This window comes from Ranitomeya variabilis, chromosome 4 (assembly GCF_051348905.1).
Source record: "Ranitomeya variabilis isolate aRanVar5 chromosome 4, aRanVar5.hap1, whole genome shotgun sequence".
Taxonomy (NCBI): Eukaryota; Metazoa; Chordata; class Amphibia; order Anura; family Dendrobatidae; genus Ranitomeya; species Ranitomeya variabilis.
Window position 1 is genome coordinate 253194110 of NC_135235.1, and position 22336 is coordinate 253216445.

At 49.1% G+C, this 22336-nt stretch overlaps 1 protein-coding gene across 24 annotated transcripts in view; it reads left to right on the plus strand.

Annotated features, from left to right (window-relative positions):
• Window positions 1–22336, plus strand: part of ROBO3 (roundabout guidance receptor 3) — a 552219-nt gene that overhangs the window by 394425 nt on the left and 135458 nt on the right. For 2 of the 24 annotated variants that reach the window (XR_013213099.1, XM_077249557.1), the window contains exon 1: window positions 17749–18043. The exons of the other annotated variants lie outside the window; for them this stretch is intronic. Coding sequence is in view for 1 of the 2 variants with exons in the window: in XM_077249557.1 (XP_077105672.1) it covers window positions 17977–18043 (67 nt within the window). In the remaining variant the exon portion in view is untranslated. Of the gene's footprint in view, window positions 1–17748; window positions 18044–22336 lie in introns of those variants that run through there. 24 annotated transcript variants of the gene reach the window in all.

Genomic DNA, 22336 nt, shown 5'->3' on the forward strand with positions numbered 1-22336 from the left:
AAAATAGTCCCTAGTCTCACTTATGGCATTGCTGTGTGAGAAATTTTCCCAGGCAGCAATTACCATAAAGTGAGACTTTGTCCTAAGGTAACCTCTCAGTGATGCACTGTGCAGGAGCCATTGTCTCCTGTCAGTGTGTCACTGAGGGTCCTATAGAGCAATGACATCACCCGATGTCACTGTTCTATAGGGGAGATCGTCGTGGGACACTCGTTATTAATTGGACTACGGCGGACAGGTAGTATACGGTTTATTATTTTACGTTTTTTGCAGGCGCTGAAGTATGGTAAGTATGGTTAAATGAAGAATATTAAAATACTTTTTTCCTAATGTGTGTGTGTTTTATTAACCCTTTATTATTATTGGATTAATAATGGATAGGCGTCTTATTGACGCCTCTCCGTTATTAACCCGGCTTAATGTCACCTTACAATAGCAAGGTGACATTAACCCCTTATTACCCCATATCCCACTGTTACACGGGAGTGGGAACAGAGGGGCTAAGTGCCGGAATTGGCGCATCTTACAGATGCGCCATTTCTGGGGCGGCTGCGGACTGGTATTTGTAGCCGGGGGGGGACCAATATCCATGGCCCCTCTCTAGGCTATGAATATCAGCCCGCAGCTGTCTGCATAGCCTTTCTGGCTATAAAATATAGGGGGACCCCACGTCATTTCTTTTTTGGGTCCCCCTATTTTAATAGCCAGTAAAGGCTACGCAGAGAGCTGCGGGTTTATATTCATAGCAGGCTACAAATATTGGCCCCCGGCCATCGGCTTTCCCCCTCTGGTGCAGAAAATTGCGTGGGAGCCCATGCTGTTTTTTTCCATTTTTTTAATTAAAATAAACGCTCATTAAGGCCTTTTTCACACTTGTGTCGGTACGGGTCCGTCGCTATGCGTCGGGCCGACGTACCGACGCACGTTGTGAAATTTGTGCACAACGTGGGCAGCGGATGCTGTTTTTCAAAGCATCCGCTGCCCATTCTGAAGTCCGGGGAGGAGGGGGCGGAGTTTTGGCTGCGCATGCGCTGTAGAAAATGGACAAAAAAACGCGACGGACAAAAAAAGTTCACTTGAACTTTTTTCATGCCAACAGTCCGCCAAAACACGACGGATCCGTTGCACGACGGAAGCGACGTGTGGCCATCCGTCGCAATCCGTCACTAATACAAGTCTATGGGTAAAAAACCCATCCTGCGAGCATATTTGCAGGATCCGTTTTTTTTCCCAAAAAGACTGATTGCGACGGATTGCTAAAAACTCAAGTGTGAAAGCAGCCTTAGAAACATCGGCCTTTCTATTATATATCTATGGATATATCTATCTATGGATATATTTATAGATAGATATCTATAGATACATAGATGTATCTATCCATATATCTGGCTGCTTTCACACATCAGGTTTTTGCCGTCAGGCACAATCCGGCGAGTTTTGAAAAAAACGGATCCTTTTTTTCCGCCGGATCCGTTTTTTTCTCATAGAGTTGTATTAGCGCCGGATTGCGCCTGATGGCCACACGTTTCATCCGTTTTTTGCTGGATCCGTCAAAAAAGCTGTTTCCGCCGGACGGAAAACACATACAGAGGAACGGTTTTTCTGTCCGGCGAAAAAACCCACAGCGATGGATCCGGCGAAAAACTGAGATGTGAAATGATGAATCCGGCCTCCGAATCCGTTTTTTCATGCATGTTTCCACTCAAATTATGCACATTTTCCGTTTATTTATTTCCAAAAACTGCATCAAAACCGCGCAAAAAACGCACCAAAAACAGCATCAAAACTGCACCAACAATTGCATCAACACTGCACCATAAACTGCATCGGTTTTGGTGCGGTTTTTGGTGCGGTTTTGATGCAGTTTTTGGTGCGGTTTTGATGCAGTTTTTGGTGTGGTTTTGATGCATTTTTTGGTGCAGTTTTGATGCGTTTTTGATGCAGTTTTTTGTGCGGTTTTGATGCAGTTTTTGGTGCAGTTTTGATGCAGTTTTTGGTGCGGTTTTGATGCAGTTTTTGGTGCGGTTTTTGTGCGTTTTTCATGCAGTTTTGATGCGTTTTTGCACGGTTTTGATGCAGTTTTTGGTGCAGTTTTGATGCCGTTTTTGGTGCGGTTTTGGTGCAGTGTTGATGCAATTTTGGTGCGGTTTTTATGCAGTTTTTGGTGCGGTTTTAGTGCAGTGTTGATGCAATTTTGGTGCGGTTTTTATGCAGTTTTTGGTGCGGTTTTGATGCAGTTTTTGGTGCAGTTTTGATGCGTTTTTTATGCAGTTTTTGGTGCGTTTTTTGCACGGTTTTGATGAATTTTTTAATTCGCTTTTGGTGCGTTTTTTGCATGGTTTTTATGCGTTTTTGAAAGCTAAATAAAGATGTATTATTGAGCAAAAAAAAAAGATTTGTGTGTGTGTTACAAATGTAAAAGAGGAGGTTGGACAGAAATGACATCACAAATCTTTTTGAAGATAGAGGGGAGAGAGGAGGGAGGGGTTGGGGTGTGTTTTGGAGTGGGTGTGCCAGGTGCAGAATTACAGGCGAGTGCAATGCATCATGGAACTTGTAGTATTAGAGCACAATAAGTCAGGAGAAAGGAAGTTGTCGATTAACCCCATGAGAGCTGGATCCAGCACTAAAGATGTGCTGCTACAGCATGATAAAAGGTATTATTGCTAAAATAAACACAGTAGATGTTTTCAGTGGCACATAATAGCAAGATTTATGAAAAGAAAAAAAAAGTTATAGTAGTGGACAACTTCTTTAAGTGATTTCTTGATGGAGAACAGGTGTGGCAGTGATCAGGCCTGGGTGTGTGTCTAGGGAATGTGAACTCTGCTTCCTAAAGATGTGATAAACCACAGTGAATATATGTTTTAAGTGGGAGCAAACACTTTTTCACACAGGGCCCTGTAGGTTTGGATTTCTTTTTCTCTTAATAATAAAGACCTTCATTTATAAACTGCATTTTGTGATTACTTTTGTGATTGCATTTGTTGATTATCTTTGTATAATATGTAAGTTTGTTTGTTGATATGAAACTTTTAAGTGTTACAAACATGCAAAAGAATAGGAAATTAGGAAGGGGGCAAATACTTTTGTTTACACATTTGTATATGGCACTTGTGAGGCAGTGACTGGTATTATACGTGAGGGAAGCTATGTATTCCCCAGGATGTGCATAGAAGGGTATGTGGGCCACTGGAGTGCATTGCAGTCACAGATTTACCTGTGGTTGCAATGCAGAATAAAAGTAAGTTTGGTCTTGGACAAGCTATTTGCCCAAGGCAAATTTAAGAAAACGCGGCATGAGCTTTTATTTTTGGCATGAACTACAGGATGGTAGTAGTGTGGTTCGCTCCCTCCAGCCGGGTCTTACAAGTGGCCCATTATAGATTGCATTTAAAGACCCTGCAGTAAAGGGTTGGGTGTGTCAGTGTGTGTTTGCAAACTGCAGAGCAGGTGGCTCTGCAACAGATGGCTTGTGTGAGATAGCACAGAGCCAAGGGAAGTGAACGCCCGGCGCCCCTCAGTGTCACACGGTGGTGCAATCGCCCACGGCAACTGGTCTTGAATACGGAATGTTTTGACATCCCGGCTGCGATCTGGAGGATACCGTGTGTTTTTCATTTTGTGAGTTTTTGGGATATTACATACGTGTGCTTTGAACTGTCCTGGGTGTGAACACCTCTGCACTACACAATTTATATCATTGTTCTATATTCTATGACTAAGGGCAGTTAAACCAGAAACACGTAAGAATCAATCTGTATTTTTTTTAATCACGGTTACCCCTGTTTTTAACAGATTAAATTAACAGAGGTTTTACTCAAGTACCGACCCTTTTTTTGCTCAGCTGTAATGACCTACTAGTGACACTCCCATCTCCAATGCTTCTCTCATGCTGCGCCAGATCTCTGGAATGCTCTATCACAGACAGTTTGATTAGTTCTCAGTATTCTCAATTTCAAGTGTACTCTAAAATTTCTATTTCTTTAGACCGGCCCATCATCTCCCTAATGTAATTACCGTATTCCTAACTTTTCCTGTGGTCCCTTCTATCCCCTGTCCCCGCAGCCTCCATGAGCTCAGTACTTTGTATCTCTGCACTTATATGAATGCCTCTATATATTAAACCATAACTTCCAACTGTCCCGGATCCAGCGGGACAGTCCCTATTTTGAGACTCTGTCCTGTTGTCACGGCCACATCTCATCAGACTATACTGACTACAAGCACTCGTTATCTCTTGTGTGCCCCTAAGTTTGTGATCGGGCCCCTCACACCTTTTGGTACTTGTTGAATTATGTGTTACTGTTACAATGCTGCAGCATATGTTGGCGCTTTAGGAATAAAATAATTATTTTTCTCCTAACATGTGGGATCAGAGATGATGGATTTCTGACCTGAATATGTGTGTGTATATACACAGTGTATCTTGGCTATGCGTATTAGTGACAGTGCGCAGTCTGCGGCACTCCCCATCAGACATGGAGTCCTCCACACCCTACAAGTGTCACAACATCGATGTGCTGCTATGAAGATGGCTTTTGTTGGGGGAAGGTTGTGTGAGAATCTGAAATCAGACTCTTTTCATGCTTTCTGGCTGTCGTGTTTCACGGTTCATAGATTCTTGTGATCAATTAACTTTTGCTCTTAAAAATTCAAAGAAGCAGGAAATCAGTCAGCCCCTATCAGGGAGATCCTGGAGGAAGCCGAGGCCCCTTCTCCAGCCTGTCAGCAGAGGATAATGTCTCCTCTACGCCTCACCGTGCTATTTAATTATTCCCCCAGATAAGAATCCTCTCTCTCCTTTCACTGAAAATCTTCTTTCTGCTGATCCTGACACCGAGACTTTCCTCAAACATCTCATTACCACCGACACCGAAATTTTAAAAAATGCATTAAATTGTATGAGCGAAAGAAAGGAGGATTCAAGGTGAACGCGTTCGTCACTACACGGCGGGCGTGAAATGATATTCTTCTTCAGACGGGGTGTGCTGGGTCGTTCTGCTGCGCCAGCTGAATTGACGCCCTTCTTTTAGGCTACGTTCACATTTGCGTTGTGCGCCGCAGCGTCAGCGCCGCAACGCACAACGCAAATAAAAACGCAGCAAAACGCATGCACAACGCTGCGTTTTGCGCCGCATGCGTCGTTTTTTTCATTGAATTTGGACGCAGCAAAAATGCAACTTGCTGCGTCCTCTGCGCACCGACGCGGGCGCCGCAGCGACGCATGCGGCGCAAAACGCAAGTGCGCCGCATGTCCATGCGCCCCCATGTTAAATATAGGGGCGCATGACGCATGCGGCGCCGCTGCGGCGCCCGACGCTGCGGCGAGGACCGCAAATGTGAACGTAGCCTTACTTGTTACATAGAGATGGGAAGACATGTGCGTTCTCTGCAGAGAATCTTCCCCCTTCTAAGATTTCTGGAGGGCGGTCATCAGCATTCATGCATTAGAGTGGAAATAAAGACCCCAAAAGCGTGGTTCATGGACCTTGATGCAATTCGTTAAAGCTCGAGTTTAGATATTTTGCAGCCTCATTGAGGCTCCTGGGTCTATGAGAGAACCAGAATTTCGACTACGTAAGGAGTGAAAAGCGCCAGCATTTATATAATGGTTCATGAATCAGTAAGAACTGTATCTCAAGTGCCGTCCTCCTCTATTTCCAGTTTGGCACAACGTCCGTGTGTAATAGTCGCATGCGACAATCTCGCTGTGATGGTTGTGTATGCGGACCTGCCATGTGACGGTTGCATACAGTGATCCCCCTTGTGATGTTGTGTGCCAATCTCCCACGTGACAGTTGGGTACGGCGATCTCCCGCGTGACGGATGCGTACCATGATCTCCCGCGTGACGGATGCATACCGCGATCTCCCGCGTGACGGATGCATACCGCGATCTCCCGCGTGACGGATGCGTACCGCGATCTCCTGCGTGACGGATGAGGACCACGATTTCCCGTGTGACGGACGCGTACTGCGATCTCCCGCTTGACGGATGCGTACCGCGATCTCCCGCGTGACAGATGCAGACTTCGATCTCCCGCGTGATGGATGCGTACCGCGATCTCCCACATGACGGATGCGGAACGCGATCTCCCGCATGACGGATGCGTACCGCGATCTCCCGCATGACAGATGCGGAACGCGATCTCCCGCATGACGGATGCGTTCCGCGATCTTTAGCGTGATGGATGCGTAATGCGATCTCCCGCGTGACGGATGCGTACCGCGATCTCCCACTTAACGGATGTGTACCACGATCTCCCGCATGACGGATGCGTACCACTATCTCCCACGTGATGGATGGGTACCGCGATCTCCCGCGTGACGGATGCGTACCACGATCTCCCACTTGACGGATGCGGCCCGCGATTTCCAGCGTGACGGATGCGTACCGCGATCTCCCGCGTGACGGCTGCTGAATGATTTCCTAAGTTGTCTCAAGATTTTACTTTGTGTCATAATTTCTCTCATTTTTGTTACCTAGTTGAAAGAGAAACAAAATAACAATATTGCAGGTAGGAGACCTTTTTTGTTTTTTTCTTGAGCTCTCCTGTGTCAGTGCATGGACCTTTCCCAGGAATGCAGACAATAACGCTATGATTGCAGCTTCGGTGGTCTCATTGCTCGCTGTGAAAGCTTACCTGCTCTTGTCCTGAAATCATAGGGTGCAAAGCCATAAAGTATAACTGTGGTAGAGAAAGAAATGATAAACTATGTGCGCAGAGCCATGAATATAACAAATTACACTGGATGAAACAGCACCACCTACTGGACAGAATAGTGAGAAAAACATCCAGCACCACTTGTATAAAACATCAGATATTCCCTGTGGCTACTAGTGTACTTGGTCGTGGGCTCTTTTTTTTCGAGGAGGTGGTTCGTACAGTGGGTACGGAAAGTATTCAGACCCCTTTAAATTTTTCACTCTTTGTTTCATTGCAGCAATTTGGTAAATTCAAAAAAGTTCTTTTTTTTTCTCATTAATGTACACTCTGCACCCCATCTTGACTGAAAAAAAAAAATGTAGAAGTTTTTGCATATTTATTAAAAAAGAAAACCTGAAATATCACATGGTCAGAAGTATTCATACCCTTTGCTCAGTATTGAGTAGAAGCCCCTTTTGAGCTAGTACAGCCATGAGTCTTCTTGTGAATGATGCAACAAGTTTTCCACCCCTGGATTTGGGGATCCTCTGCCACTCTTCCTTGCAGATCCTCTCCAGTTCCGTCAGGTTGGATGGTGAACGTTGGTGGGCACCATTTTTAGGTCCCTCCAGAGATGCTCCATTGGGTTTAGGTCAGGACTCTGGCTGGGCCGGTCATGAATGGTCACAGTTGTTCTGAAGCCACTCCTTTGTTATTTTAGCTGTGTGCTTAGGGTCATTGTCTTGTTGGAAGGTGAACCTTCAGCCAAGTCTGATGTCCAGAGCACTCTGGAAGAGGTTTTCATCCAGGATATCTCTGTACTTGGCCGCATTCATGTTTCCTTCAATGACAACCAGTCGTCCTGTCCCTGCAGCTGAAAAACACCCCCATAGCATGATGCTGCCACCACCATGTTTCACTGTTGGGATTGTATTGGGCAGGTGATGAGCAGTGCCTGGTTTTCTCCACACATACTGCTTAGAATTATCACCAAAAAGGTCCATCTTCATCTCCTCAGATCAGAGAATCTTATTTCTCATAGTCTGGAGTCCTTCATGTGTGTTTTTTTAGCAAACTCTATGCGGCTTTCATATGTCTGCCACTGAAGAGGGGCTTCGATCGGGCCACTCTGCCATAAAGGCCCGACTGGTGGAGTGATGCAGTGATAGTTGACTTTGTGGAACCTTCTCCCATCTCCCTACTGCATCTCTGGAGCTCAGCCACAATGATCTTGGGCTTCTTTACCTCTCTCACCAAGGCTCTTCTCCCACGATTGCTCAGTTTGTCTGGATGGCCAGGTCTAGGAAGACTTCTGGTGGTCCCAAACTTCTTCCATCTAAGGATTATGGAGACCACTGTTCTCTTAGGAACCTTGAGTACTGCAGAAATTCTGCTGTAACCTTGGCCAGATCTGTGCCTTGCCACAATTCTGTCTCTGAGCTCCTTGGTCAGTTCCTTTGACCTCATGATTCTCCTTTGGTCTGATATGCACTGTGAGCTGTGAGGTCTTGCATAGACAGGTGTCATATCAAGTCCTATCAGTTTAATTACACACAGCTGGACTCCAATGAAGGAGTAGCACCATCTCAAGGAGGATCACAAGGAAATGGACAGCATGTGACTAAAGGTACCTTCACACAAAGCGACGCTGCAGCGATAGCGGCAACGATGCCGATCGCTGCAGCGTCGCTGTTTGATCGCTGGGGAGCTGTCACACAGACCGCTCTCCAGCGACCAACGATGCCGAGGTCCCCGGGTAACCAGGGTAAACATCGGGTTGCTAAGCGCAGGGCCGCGCTTAGTAACCCGATGTTTACCCTGGTTACCAGCGTAAAAGTAAAAAAAACAAACAGTACATACTCACCTGCGCGTCCCCCAGCGTCTGCTTCCTGACACTGACTGAGCTCCGGCCCTAACAGCACAGCGGTGACGTCACCGCTGTGCTTTCACTTTCACTTTAGGGCCGGCGCTCAGTCAGTGTCAGGAAGCAGACGCTGGGGGACGCGCAGGTGAGCATGTACTGTTTGGTTTTTTTACTTTTACGCTGGTAACCAGGGTAAACATCGGGTTACTAAGCGCGGCCCTGCGCTTGGTAACCCGATGTTTACCCTGGTTACCAGTGTAAAACATCGCTGGTATCGTTGCTTTTGCTTTCAAACACAACGATACACGGCGATCGGACGACCAAATAAAGTTCTGGACTTTATTCAGCGACCAGCGACATCACAGCAGGATCCTGATCGCTGCTGCGTGTCAAACTAAACGATATCGCTAGCGAGGACGCTGCAACGTCACGGATCGCTAGCGATATCATTACAAAGTCGCTTCGTGTGAAGGTACCTTTACATATGAGTGTCTGAGCAAAGGGTCTAAATACTTATGACCATGTGATATTTCAGTTTTTATTTTTTTGTAAATTTGCCAAAATTACTATATTTGTTTCTTTTTCAGTCAAGATGGGAAGCAGAGTGTACATTAATGAGAAAAAATGAACTTTTTTGAATTTACCAAATGGCTGCAATGAAACAAAGAGGGAAAATGTAAAGGGGTCTGAATACTTTCCGTACCCATTGCCCCATAGAGTAATCCAGCCTTACATTTCCTAAAAAGCTGCAATCAATAAAGCGTCTTTGTGAGTTACCCCCTGGTGCCCTCTGATCCCTCATTCATGACGTCGCTGCCACATTGTTGTCCGGGGTAATGAATGTAAAGGGGTTTATGAGGTTGAAGAGACGCAGGGAGAGGAGGACACAGAGGGGCAATTCTGGAGGAATCTGTGACATTGTCTGTCAGAGAAAAGAACAAGGAGGGATTACAAAATTGTAATGTTTATTGGCTCCAAAAAGAAAGAAATGGGACGCTTGTCTGTCAGGTGAAGTTATCTTTTGTGCTCCACAAAAATCATCGTCATTGGATCAAATCGTCCTGTGTGAACTTTGAGCAATGGCCGCATATGCTCACGGAGCATCTGTAAGGCTACTTTCACACTAGCTTTTTTTGCAATCCGTCGCAATGCGTCGTTTGGCCGAAAAAAAGCATCCTGCAAAAGTGCTTGCAGGATGTGTTTTTTCCCCATAGACTAACATTAAGCGACGGATTGCGACGGATTGACACACGGTTGCGCCGTGTTGTGGCGGACCATCGGCACAAAAAAATGCTACATGTAACGTTTTTTGCCGCCGACGGTCCGCTTTTTCCGACCGCGCATGCGCAGCCGGAACTCCGCCCCCACCTCCCCGCACTTCCCCGCACCTCACAATGGGGCGGCGGATGCGCTGGAAAAATGCATCCGCTGCCGCCGTTGTGCGGTGCAGAGAACGCTAGCGTCGGTAACCTCGGCCCGACGCACTGCGACGGGCCGAGCCCGATGCTAGTGTGAAAGTGGCCTTACCGTGTCTGAAGATCGGCCTGTGTGCACCGAATATTAGACGACCGACTGCCCATCAGCAAGCAAGCAGCTGATTAACGGCTCCCGTTACTGGACCTTTAGGGTTAGAACCAAGCAAATGAAATAGTTACAGAAAAATTTCATGAAAAAAGTAAAGTAAACAATAAAGCAACATATAACAATGTGTAATACTGTACAACAATGTATACTAATGGACAACAATGTATAATACTGTACAACGATGTATAATACTGTACAACAATGTATAATAATGTATACACCATATAATAATGGACAGTGATGTATAATACTGTACAACAATGTATAATAATGGACAACAATGTATAACAATGTATAATACTGTACAATACTGTACAGCAACGTATAACAATGTATAATAATGTATTCACCGTATAACTTTATCTTTTAAATATTTAGTTGGATTTCAGCAACAAGTAGAAAATAACAATAGAGTGAAACCCCCGAACTGTAGCTAAACCAGATTTCTATACAGTGCTGATGCGCGGGGGTGTCTGCCGTTACATTGCTCCAAATTAAATCACCCAGTTTATTCCAAACTCCCTGAGGAGCAAATCCACCTGCTAGTACACAATGCATGATCTCACCATCAGTCAGGACTGTGGGAAAGTTGTGTGACAACGGTTCTGTCAGCCATGTTTGTTGTCGCGCTGGAAATGACTTGGGGACTATTTACAGGGGCAGCTCAAGAGATTCTCTGATATCTACGAGATTGGTAGAATCGTTCAGCTCAGACATTTTACAGGAATATTTTTAGATTTTTTCAGTCTAAATATTTATAAACTAAACGAGGATGTCAGACATCTACACAGCGGGGACGGAGGGAGAGCGCAGCGGGGACGGAGGGAGAGCGCGGCGGGGACAGAGGGAGAGCACAGCAGGGACAGAGGGAGGATGCGGCGGGGAGGAGGTAGAGCGTGGCGGGGATGGAGGGAGAGCGAGTCGGGGACGGAGGGAGAGCGAGTCGGGGACGGAGGGAGAGCGGTGCGGGGACAGAGGGAGAGCACAGCAGGGACAGAGGGAGGATGCGGCGGTGATGGAGGTAGGGCGCGGCGGGGATGGAGGGAGAGCGCGCCGGGGAGGGCGAGTCAGGGATGGAGGGAGGACGCGGCAGGGACGGAGGGAGAGCACGCCGGAGAGGGCGAGTCGGGGATGGACGGAAGAGGGCGAGGCGGGGACGGAGGGAGGATGCGGCGGGGACGGAGGGAGGATGCGGCGGGGACGTCAGACATCTACGGGGTGGGGACGGAGGGAGGACGCGGCGTTAGTTTTACAGTTCATTGTTTTTCGGATGATGTTTGATCAGGAAACATTGTAATCAAAGGAAAGTAAAAGAACAAGTAACAGGCAAACAAAACCCCGCAGGGTATTAACAAACTACACGTGGACAGAGCACAGACAAGACAGCCGCTGACTGTCTGAATCGGCCATGTTCACACGGTCAGTATTTGGTCAGTATTTCACATCCGTATTTGTAGCCAAAACCAGGAGTGGAACAATCACAGAAGACATATATAGAAACACGTCACCACTTCTGTATTATCACCCACTGCTGGTTTTGGCTTACAAATACTGAGATGAAATACTGACCGTATGAACGTGGCCCTATAATGTTATTATATACTGCACAATGCCAAATCTACACACATTGCCTGCTGAGTCGTGCATCTAATCCTACAATGTGTGATACTATCTGTGTATCTAATCCTATGGAGTGTGATGCTGACTGCTGAGCTGTGTATCTGAGCCTCCATCTCCCTACATTTACCAGCATGGTGCAGGTGCACAGGACCCGGCTTCTGTTATGACCGTGGTGATTATGAGGTTAACTGCGCCAGCCTCGTCCTCTGTGGTGTTTGGGGGTCGGGGGTCTCAGCTGTCACTATGGATAAACATTTTGCCAATTTACACCTGCAGGAAGAAGGTTTCTTATCAGGCTGATTGCTAATTAAAAATAACAAGGATAAGAAGCGATTATTCCCCTGAGGTGGCAGGATACTGGGCACACGGGCGCCAAGTTACAGGAATCTGATGGTGAAAAATATCTGAGAATATGTCACTGACAAGGAAAGTGACCGACTGTCCCCATATCGTATATGTCGCCCCTTACCCATCATCCAGTACAGGAAGCTGGGAACAGATGGCGGGTGATAACATTGTATAGTGGTGTCAGTCTTCACTTAAGAACCAGACAGCTCAGGATGAGCAGAATTTACGCGCTGAATGTGGATGTTTTGATTTTCTTTGCCATCCGATTAGTTCTAGTGATCTGCAGTGATTACACGTAGCTGCCGGGTGATGTCTGCAATCGTCACTGGATGTAATGTGACAGGCTAAAGTGCTCAGACTGGGCCTGTAGTGCTGGGAGCTAGAGGCACAAAATGGGTGCGATTTGGTGTTGATTTGCTGCTTTAGATTTCTGCAAACTTCCTGACAAATTTTCCACAGCAAAACTGATGCATGTGAACCTCCCTTTATAATGGAAAGATCGGCGTTCATACAGCCATCCTCTATCATCAGGGACAGATGTTCCCAGATATTCTTCCGTGCGCCCCCTGTGATGACTGGAGACCCAGCAATGACCATAGGAAGACACTGGTCAGAATGGGACATACAGTGCCTTGAGAAAATATTCGGCCCCCTGGAACTTTTCCACCTTTTTCCACATATAATGCTTCAAACATAAAGATACCAAATGTAAATTTTTGGTGAAGAATCAACAACAAGTAGAACACAATTGTGAAGTTGAACGAAATTTATTGGTTATTTTAAATTTTTGTGGAAATTCAAAAACTGAAAAGTGGGGCGTGTAATATTATCCGGCCCCTGTAACTTAAAGGGCCACTGTCACCCCCCCCCCCCCCCCAGCCGTTATAAACTAAAAGAGCCACCTTGTGCAGCAGTAATGCTGCAGTCTAACAAGGTGGCTCTTTTAGTTTTTGATTCATTTATTACCTCAAAAAAGCGTTTAAAAAATTGGCCACACATACCAGATATTATACCGGGAGGCGGTCCGAAGCGTCCTGTATGAATCCCCCAACTGCCGTCACTCATCTCTTCAGGGCCGATGGTCCCCGCCCCCTGAGCGCTGTTATCGTCTGAAATCCGGCGCCTGCGCTGGGCGTGCCTGCCTGGGGCCTGCGCAGTGTTCATTGTCAGTGCGGGCACCTGAATCCCCCGCCCCGCACTGTTATTCATTATGCACAGTGCGGGGCTGGGGTTCCTGGGAAGGCGGGGGAGCTGGGGAGCGTCTAAACAGCGCAGTGCGCATGCCCAGGAACCCCAGCCCCGCACTGTCCATAATGAATAACAGTGCGGGGCGGGGGATTCAGGTGGCCGCACTGACAATGAACACTGCGCAGGCCCCAGGCAGGCACGCCCAGCGCAGGCGCCGGATTTCAGACGATAACAGCGCTCAGGGGGCGGGGACCATCGGCCCTGAAGAGAAGAGTGACGGCAGTTGGGGGATTCATACAGGACGCTTCGGACCGCCTCCCGGTATAATATCTGGTATGTGTGGCCAATTTTTAAAACGCTTTTTTGAGGTAACAAACGAATCAAAAACTAAAAGAGCCACCTTGTTAGACTGCAGCATTACTGCTGCACAAGGTGGCTCTTTTAGTTTATAACGGCTGGGGAGGGTGACAGTGGCCCTTTAATACTTTGTTGCGCCACCTTTTGCTGCGATTACAAGTCCCTTGGGGTTTGTCTCTATCAGTTTTGTACATCGAGAGACTGAAATTCTCGCCTATTCTTCCTTGGCAAACAGCTCGAGCTCAGTGAGGTTTGATGGAGATCGTTTGTGAACAGCAGTTTTCTGCTCTTTCCACAGATTCCCGATTGGATTGAGGTCTGGACTCTGACTTGGCCATTCTAACACCTGGATACGTTTATTTGTGAACCATTCCATTGTAGATTTTGCTTTATGTTTGGGATCGTTGTCTTGTTGGGAGACAAATCTCCGTCCCAGTCTCAGGTCTTTTGCAGACTCCAACAGGTTTTCTTCAAGAATGGTCCTGTATTTGGCTCCATCCATCTTCCCATCAATTTTAACCATCTTCCCTGTCCCTGCTGAAGAAAAGCAGGCCCAAACCATGATGCTGCCACCACCATGTTTGACAGTGGGGATGGTGTGTTCAGGGTGATGAGGTGTGTTGCCTTTACTCCAAACATATCCTTTGGCATTGTCGCCAAAAAGTTTGATTTTGGTTTCATCTGACCAGAGCACCTTCTTCCACATGTTTGGTGTGTCTCCCAGGTGGCTTGTTGCAGACTTTAAACAACACTTTTTATGGATATCTTTGAGAAATGGCTTTCTTCTTGCCACTCTTCCATAAAGGCCAGATTTGTGCAGTGTACAACTGATTGTTGTCCTATGGACAGACTGTCCCACCTCAGCTGTAGATCTCTGCAGTTCATCCAGAGTGATCATGGGCCTCTTGGCTGCATCTCTGATCAGTCTTCCCCTTGTTTGAGATTAAAGTTTAGAGGGACAGCCCTGTCTTGGTAGATTTGCAGTGGTATGATACTCCTTCCATTTCAATATGATCGCTTGCACAGTGCTCCTTGGGATGTTAAAGTTTTGGAAATCATTTTGTATCCAAATCCGGCTTTAAACTTCTCCACAACAGTATCACGGACCTGCCTGTTGTGTTCCTTGGTCTTCATGATGCTCTCTGTGCTTCAACAGAACCCTGAGACTATCACAGAGCAGGTGCATTTATACGGAGACTTGATTACACACAGGTGGATTCTATTTATCATCATTAGGCATTTAGGACAACATTGGAATATTCAGAGATCCACAATGAACTTCTGGAAGGAGTTTGCTGCCCTGAAAGTAAAGGGGCCAAATAATATTGCACGCCCCACTTTTCAGTTTTTGAATTTCCACAAAAATTTAAAATAAGCAATAAATTTCGTTCAACTTCACAATTATGTTCCACTTGTTGTTGATTCTTCACAGAAAATTTACATTTGGTATCTTTATGTTTGAAGCATGATATGTGGGAAAAGGTGGAAAAGTTCCAGGGGGCTGAATACTTTTGCAAGGCACTGTATGTGCCTGTCAATGTGCACACTATGACATAACCAGGGGCATAACGATCGTGGTCACAGAGGGTACAGCCACGCCCGTGCAGGAGAGGTGCCACCGACGACAATGTCTCCCAAATGTGGGACCTCGGAAGCACATACTGGTGAAATGTATTGCCGTGCAGACACCGGCTCCATGTGCCGCAATACACGTCACCGACCAATCAGAGGCCAGCAGCTGACTTTCGCTTTTCGCCAATGATGTCGTGCGCTGCCTGTGCCGGCAAGCCGACGTCAGCTGCTGGCTCCTGTGACAGCTACACAAGAGGATGCCGTACGGCATGGGAACCGAGAAAAGTGAGAATAATTGTGGTTTTTTTTATTTTAAATGTGCTGGAGAACAACGGAAGGCTCCTAGGATGGGGCAATATACCAGGATGGGGGACAAGAGACCAGGATAGAGACAATATACCAGGATGGGGGAGGGTTACTATATTAGGACAAGGGCAATATACCAAGATAGGGGCATTATACCAGGATGGGGACAATATACAAGGATGGGGGACATTATACCAGGATGGATCCATTATACCATAATGGGGATAATATACCAGTATGGGCCACATTATAACAGAATGTAGACAATATACCAGGATGGGGACATTATACCAGGATAGGGACAATATACCAGGATAGGGAACAATATACCAGAATGTGGGGACAATATACCAGGATGGGGGACATTTATATCAGAATGGGGGACATTAGACCAGGATGGAGACATTATACCAGGATGAGGACAATATACCAGTATGGAGGACAATACACCAATATAGAGGACACTATGCCAAGATGAGGACAATATTCAAGGATGGGGAAGATTATACCAGGATGGGGCACATTATACCAGGATGGAGGACAGCATGCCAGGATGGTGGCAGTATACCTTGATAGGGGCATTCTGCCAGGATGGAGGACATTATACCAGGGTGGGATACATTATTCCAGTATTGAAGACAATATACCAGAATGGGGACATATATGCCATTATGAGGATAATATGCCAGGATGGTGCAGATTATATTAGGATGGGGACAAAATACCAGGCTGGGGCTCATTGTACCAGAATGGGGGACAATATAGCAGGATGGGGACATTGTACCAGGATGGCGACAGTGTACCAGGATGGGGACAGTGTACCAGGGAAGCTGCCAGCATTGGAGAAAGTGTTATAGCATGAGGCCCAGAATGGGGGGCATTATTATTGGAAACGGCGCAGAATATTGTTACATGGGGGCAAACACATATTTATAGGTTCTAGGAAGCTACAAGGGCCCAAACCTCTGACCAACATACAGGAGGGGGCCAGGTCCACATTTTACATCATGGCCCAATTGATTCTATTTGTGTCACCGGACGTAAAATATAATGTCAGTAAGGCTACTTTCACACTTCCGTCGGTACGGAGCCGTCGCAAACCGTCGGCCCGACGGACGTTGTGCTAAATTTAGCACAACGTGGGCAGGGATGCAGTTTTACAACGCATCCGCTGCCCCATTGTAATGTCCGGGGAGGAGGGGGCGGAGTTTCGGCCGCCCGTGCGGTCGAAAATGGCGGACGTGACGCACCAAAAAAGTTACATGGAACTTTTTTTGTGCGTCGCGTCCGCCAAAACACGACGCATCCGTCGCACGACGGATGCGACGTGTGGCAATGCGTCGCTAATGTAAGTCTATGGGGAAAAAACGCATCCTGTGGGCAACTCTGCAGGATGCGTTTTTTCTCCAAAACGACGCATTGCGACGTGCGTCGTACGACGCTAGTGTGAAAGTAGCCTTAGCGACGGATCACGACGAATGGCCACACATCACATCCGTCGTGCGACGGATCTGTCGTGTTTTGGCGGACCGTCGTCTGGAAAAAACGTTCAATGTAACGTTTTTTGTCTGCGTCGGGAAAATGTGTAGCGATGGATCCTGCGTCATACGTCGTCCACTAGAATGGAAGCCTATGGACGCATAACTACTAAGTAGTTGGTGACTGTTGTATCCCTCAGTCCATTGCAGACTTTCCATGCGTCACTAAAAGAACACGGGCGTCCTTCTGATTTGCGACTTCCCCTCCTTCTGTACATGTAGGACCCTGCTTGATCTCTGCACCCCCAGCCCCGGGTCACGCTGTAGTCCCCCATGCGGCCTGTAGATGTCGCCGTGTGCTGCTGTCAGTGCAGAGCTCCGTCCATCCTCAGCCGGCGCTGCGCACGATCCGTCTCGTCACACGGGGAAAGTCACCAGTGACCCAGTAATCACTGTACACCGTGCAGCACACCGGGACCTGACTTCAGTGTAACGTGCATGACATGATGAGCTGCAGAGAAGAGCAGATCCCTCACACCTGGAATCACCCCGATATCACTAGATCGCCCCATAATGTCAGGCTGCCGCTCTGTGCACACTGTGGCCGAAAGCAGTGAAAAGCATGACAAACTATAAAGGAAGGAAGAAAGGAAGGAATGAATGAATGAATGAATGAATGAAGAGCCCAGCACCCAACCCTGGCGGCAGCAGCTCCTGTGCTGTGAGGCTGCAGGTGCCTGTGCCTTTAAATGCATGCGGGGGGAGGAGGAGGAGGGCTCCCTGACACAATGGTGAGGGGAGTCACTGTGTGCTGGAGGAGAGGGGAGGCTGCAGTGTGTGACTGGAGGCAGCGCTCATGCTCCTGCCTGGGAGAGCAGCACAGAAGGGGACACAGAGGGGCAAGACCCAGAGCCCACCACCCAGGACCTGCATGGATGGGGCAGGGGGCAGTGACCGAGTGACCACCAGCAGCGGCGGATCTACTGTGCTGGATTACTGAGGAGCAGAAGATGCGGCTCCTGTGTCCGCCCAGCCTGCTGTGGATTGTGCCGGCTCTGCTCCTCTGCCCTGTGCTAGGTAAGTGCCCGACATGTGCCGAAACGTGTCAGCAGCAGCCCGGACTCTGGAGACCACTGGACACAACTTTTCCCGTGAGGGCAGATACCTCAGGTGCCCTATGTGAGGATGCTGCACTGCTCTGTGCCCTGCCAGGAGGCGTATGTGCACTGGTTCATGTGATGGTTCATGTGCCCAAGTTTGTGCCCTGCCAGGAGGTGGTTCATGTGCCCAGGTCTCTGCCCTGTCAGGAGGTGGTTCATGTGCCCTGTCAGGAGGTGGTTCATGTGCCCAGGTCTGTGCCCTGTCAGGAGGTAGTTCATGTGCCCGGGTCTGTGCCCTGTCAGGAGGTGGTTCATGTGCCCGGGTCTGTGCCCTGTCAGGAGGTGGTTCATGTGCCCGGGTCTGTGCCCTGTCAGGAGGTGGTTCATGTGCCCTGGTCTGTGCCCTGTCAGGAGGTGGTTCATGTGCCCAGGTCTGTGCCCTGTCAGGAGGTGGTTCATGTGCCCAGGTCTGTGCCCTGTCAGGAGGTAGTTAATGTGCCCTGGTCTATGCCCTGTCAGGAGGTGGTTCATGTACCCTGTCAGGAGGTGGTTCATGTGCCCAGGTCTGTGCCCTGTCAGGAGGTGGTTCATGTGCCCAGGTCTCTGCCCTGTCAGGAGGTGGTTCATGTGCCCTGGTCTGTGTCCTGTCAGGAGGTGGTTCATGTGCCCAGGTCTGTGCTCTGTCAGGAGGTGGTTCATGTGCCAAGGTCTGTGCCCTGTCAGGTGGTGGTTCATGTGCCCAGGTCTGTGCTCTGTCAGGAGGTGGTTCATGTGCCCAGGTCTGTGCCCTGCCAGGAGGTGGTTCATGTGCCCAGGTCTGTGCCCTGTCAGGAGGTGGTTCATGTGCCCAGGTCTGTGCCCTGTCAGGTGGTGGTTCATGTGCCCAGGTCTGTGCCCTGTCAGGAGGTGGTTCATGTGCCCAGGTCTGTGCCCTGTCAGGTGGTGGTTCATGTGCCCAGGTCTGTGCCCTGTCAGGTGGTGGTTCATGTGCCCAGGTCTGTGCCCTGTCAGGTGGTGGTTCATGTGCCCAGGTCTGCGCCCTGTCAGGAGGTGGTTCATGTGCCCAGGTCTGTGCCCTGTCAGGTGGTTCATGTGCCCAGGTCTGCGCCCTGTCAGGAGATGATTCATCTGCCAGTTCTCTGGATTTATCCTGTGCTGTTGTCTCAGTAACTTCTTTTCTTTCCTTCTCTGGTTGTTGAATCAGAGTTGTTTGTGGGCTCAGCTGTTGGGTAGAGGCGCTGGGACCCGATGCCAATCACTTCAACGCCTGTGTGTATCGGCTGCACTGGTGAAAGCAATACAGCTGAATGGACTGGTGTGTACAGCGCAGAGTATATAGGAAGGAGCGGCGTGTACAGCGCAGAATATATAGGAAGGACTGGTGTGTACAGTGCAGAGTATATAGGAAGGAGCGGTGTGTACAGTGCAGAGTATATAGGAAGGAGCGGTGTTTACAGCGCAGAGTATAGGGTGGTAGGATGACTGTATACGGCACCAGCGGAGGAGAAGATAGGTGGAGTTCACACTGGTGCAGATGTTGCCCTGTTACTGTTCGCACACGTGGTATAAGACGCTGCAATTTTTACACCCTAGCTAGAGCTCTGTGGCCCCCGCTGCACACATAGGGCCGGGGTGAATATAAATATCTCCTCTTGGAAAAGTATGCCCAGGAGCTCAGCTACCTGATGGCACATCCAGACTATACAGCACCGAGTACACAGAGAGAACCAGTGCGTATAGCATCGAGTAAACAGAGAGGACCAGCGTGTATAGCATCGAGTATACAGAGAGAACCAGCGGGTATAGCATCGAGTATACAGAGAGAACCAGCGCGTATAGCATCGAGTATACAGGGAGAACCACCGCGTATAGCATCAGGTATACAGGGAGAACCACCGCGTATAGCATCGAGTATACAGGGAGAACCACCGCGTATAGCATCGAGTATACAGGGAGAACCACCGCGTATAGCATCGAGTATACAGGGAGAACCAGCGCATATAGCATCGAGTATACAGGGAGAACCACCGCGTATAGCATCGAGTATACAGGGAGAACCAGCGCATATAGCATCGAGTATACAGGGAGAACCAGCGTGTATAGCATCGAGTATACAGCTAGAACCAGTGTGTATAGCATCGAGTATACGGAGAGAACCAGCGCTTATAGCATCGAGTATACAGCTGATTGAATGAAGCACATGGATTGTGAGCCGCTGTGGAAACAGAACTAGTCAGAATGATGACAATGTCTGTACAGTGCTGTGGAATATGTTACCGATACCTATAATAAAACAAAATACAGGATATTTGATTCCTTTATGAACAGTAGTAAGTATGTTGTAGAGGTAAGTGTCAGTGTGGGTATAGTGCTGAGTCTATTGGGAGTCCCCTGTGTGCTGTCCATTTCAGCAAGGGTCTAATCTGTATACATTGTTGGTCCATTGACCTTTTGTGGTCAAGAGCTAAGCTATTTGTACAGCACTCAGTATATATAACATAAAGCTTAATATACTACGTCAGGCATACGGCCTCTCCTGACCTGTGCGGCCCATGCTGTGGGATCTCCCCTGACCTGTGTGGTCCGTGCTGTGGGGTCTCCCCTGATCTGTGCGGTCCGTGTTGTGGGTTCTCCTCTGACCTGTGGTCCGTGCTGTGTGGTCTCCCTGACCTGTGTGATCTGTGCTGTAGGGTCTCGCTGACTGTGTGGGTTCCCTGACCTGTGCGGTCCATGCTGTGGGATCTTCCTGACCTGTGCGGTCCATGCATTGGGATCTTCCTGACCTGTGCGGTCCATGCTGTGGGATCTCCCTGACCTGTGCAGTCCATGCTGTGGGATCTCAATGACCTGTGCGGTCCATGCTGTGGGGTCTCCCTGAGCTGTGCGGTCCATCCTGTGGGGTCTCCCTGAGCTGTGCGTCCATCCTGCAGGATCTCCCTGAGCTGTGTGGTCCATGCTGTGCGGCCTCCCTGACCTGTGTGGTCCATGCTGTGGGATCTCCCTGACCTGTGCGGTCCATGCTTTGGGATCTTCCTGACCTGTGGGAGCTCCCTGACCTGTGCAGTCCATGCTGTGGGATCTCCCTGACCTATGACCCGGGCCGTGCATGCTGTGGGATCTCCCTGACCTGTGCGGTGCATGCTGTGGGATCTCCCTGACCTGTGCGGTCCATACTGTGTGGCCTCCCTGACCTGTGCGGTCCATGCTGTGGGATCTCCCTGACCTGTGCGGTCCATACTGTGTGGCCTCCCTGACTGTGCGGTCCATGCTGTGGGATCTCCCTGACTTGTGCGGTCCATACTGTGTGGCCTCCCTGACCTGTGCGGTCCATGCTGTAGGATCTTCCTGACCTGTGCGGTTCATGATGTGGGATCTCCCTAACCAGTGCTGTCCATGCTGTGTGGCCTCCCTGCCCTGTGCTGTCCATGCTGTGTGGCCTCCCTGTCCTGTGCGGTCCATACTGTGTGGCCTCCGACCTGTGCAGTCCATACTGTGTGGCCTCCCTGACCTGTGCGGTTCATGCTGTGGGATCTCCCTAACCAGTGCTGTCCATGCTGTGTGGCCTCCCTGCCCTGTGCTGTCCATGCTGTGTGGCCTCCCTGCCCTGTGCTGTCCATGCTGTGTGGCCTCCCTGCCCTGTGCTGTCCATGCTGTGTGGCCTCCCTGACCTGTGCGGTCCATACTGTGTGGCCTCCCTGACCTGTGCGGTCCATGCTGTGGGATCTCCCTGACTTGTGCGGTCCATACTGTGTGGCCTCCCTGACCTGTGCGGTCCATGCTGTGGGATCTCCCTGACCTGTGCGGTCCATACTGTGTGGCCTCCCTGACTGTGCGGTCCATGCTGTGGGATCTCCCTGACCTGTGCGGTCCATACTGTGTGGCCTCCCTGACCTGTGCGGTCCATACTGTGTGGCCTCCCTGACCTGTGCGGTGCATGTTGTGGGATCTCCCTGACTTGTGCGGTCCATACTGTGTGGCCTCCCTGACCTGTGCGGTCCATACTGTGTGGCCTCCCTGACCTGTGCGGTCCATACTGTGTGGCCTCCCTGACCTGTGCGGTCCATACTGTGTGGCCTCCCTGACCTGTGCGGTGCATGCTGTTGGATCTTCCCGACCTGTGCGGTTCATGCTGTGGGATCTCCCTAACCAGTGCTGTCCATGCTGTGTGGCCTCCATGTCCTGTGCGGTCCATACTGTGTGGCCTCCCTGACCTGTGCGGTCCTTGCTGTGGGATCTCCCTGTCCTGTGCAGTCCTTGCTGTGGGATCTCC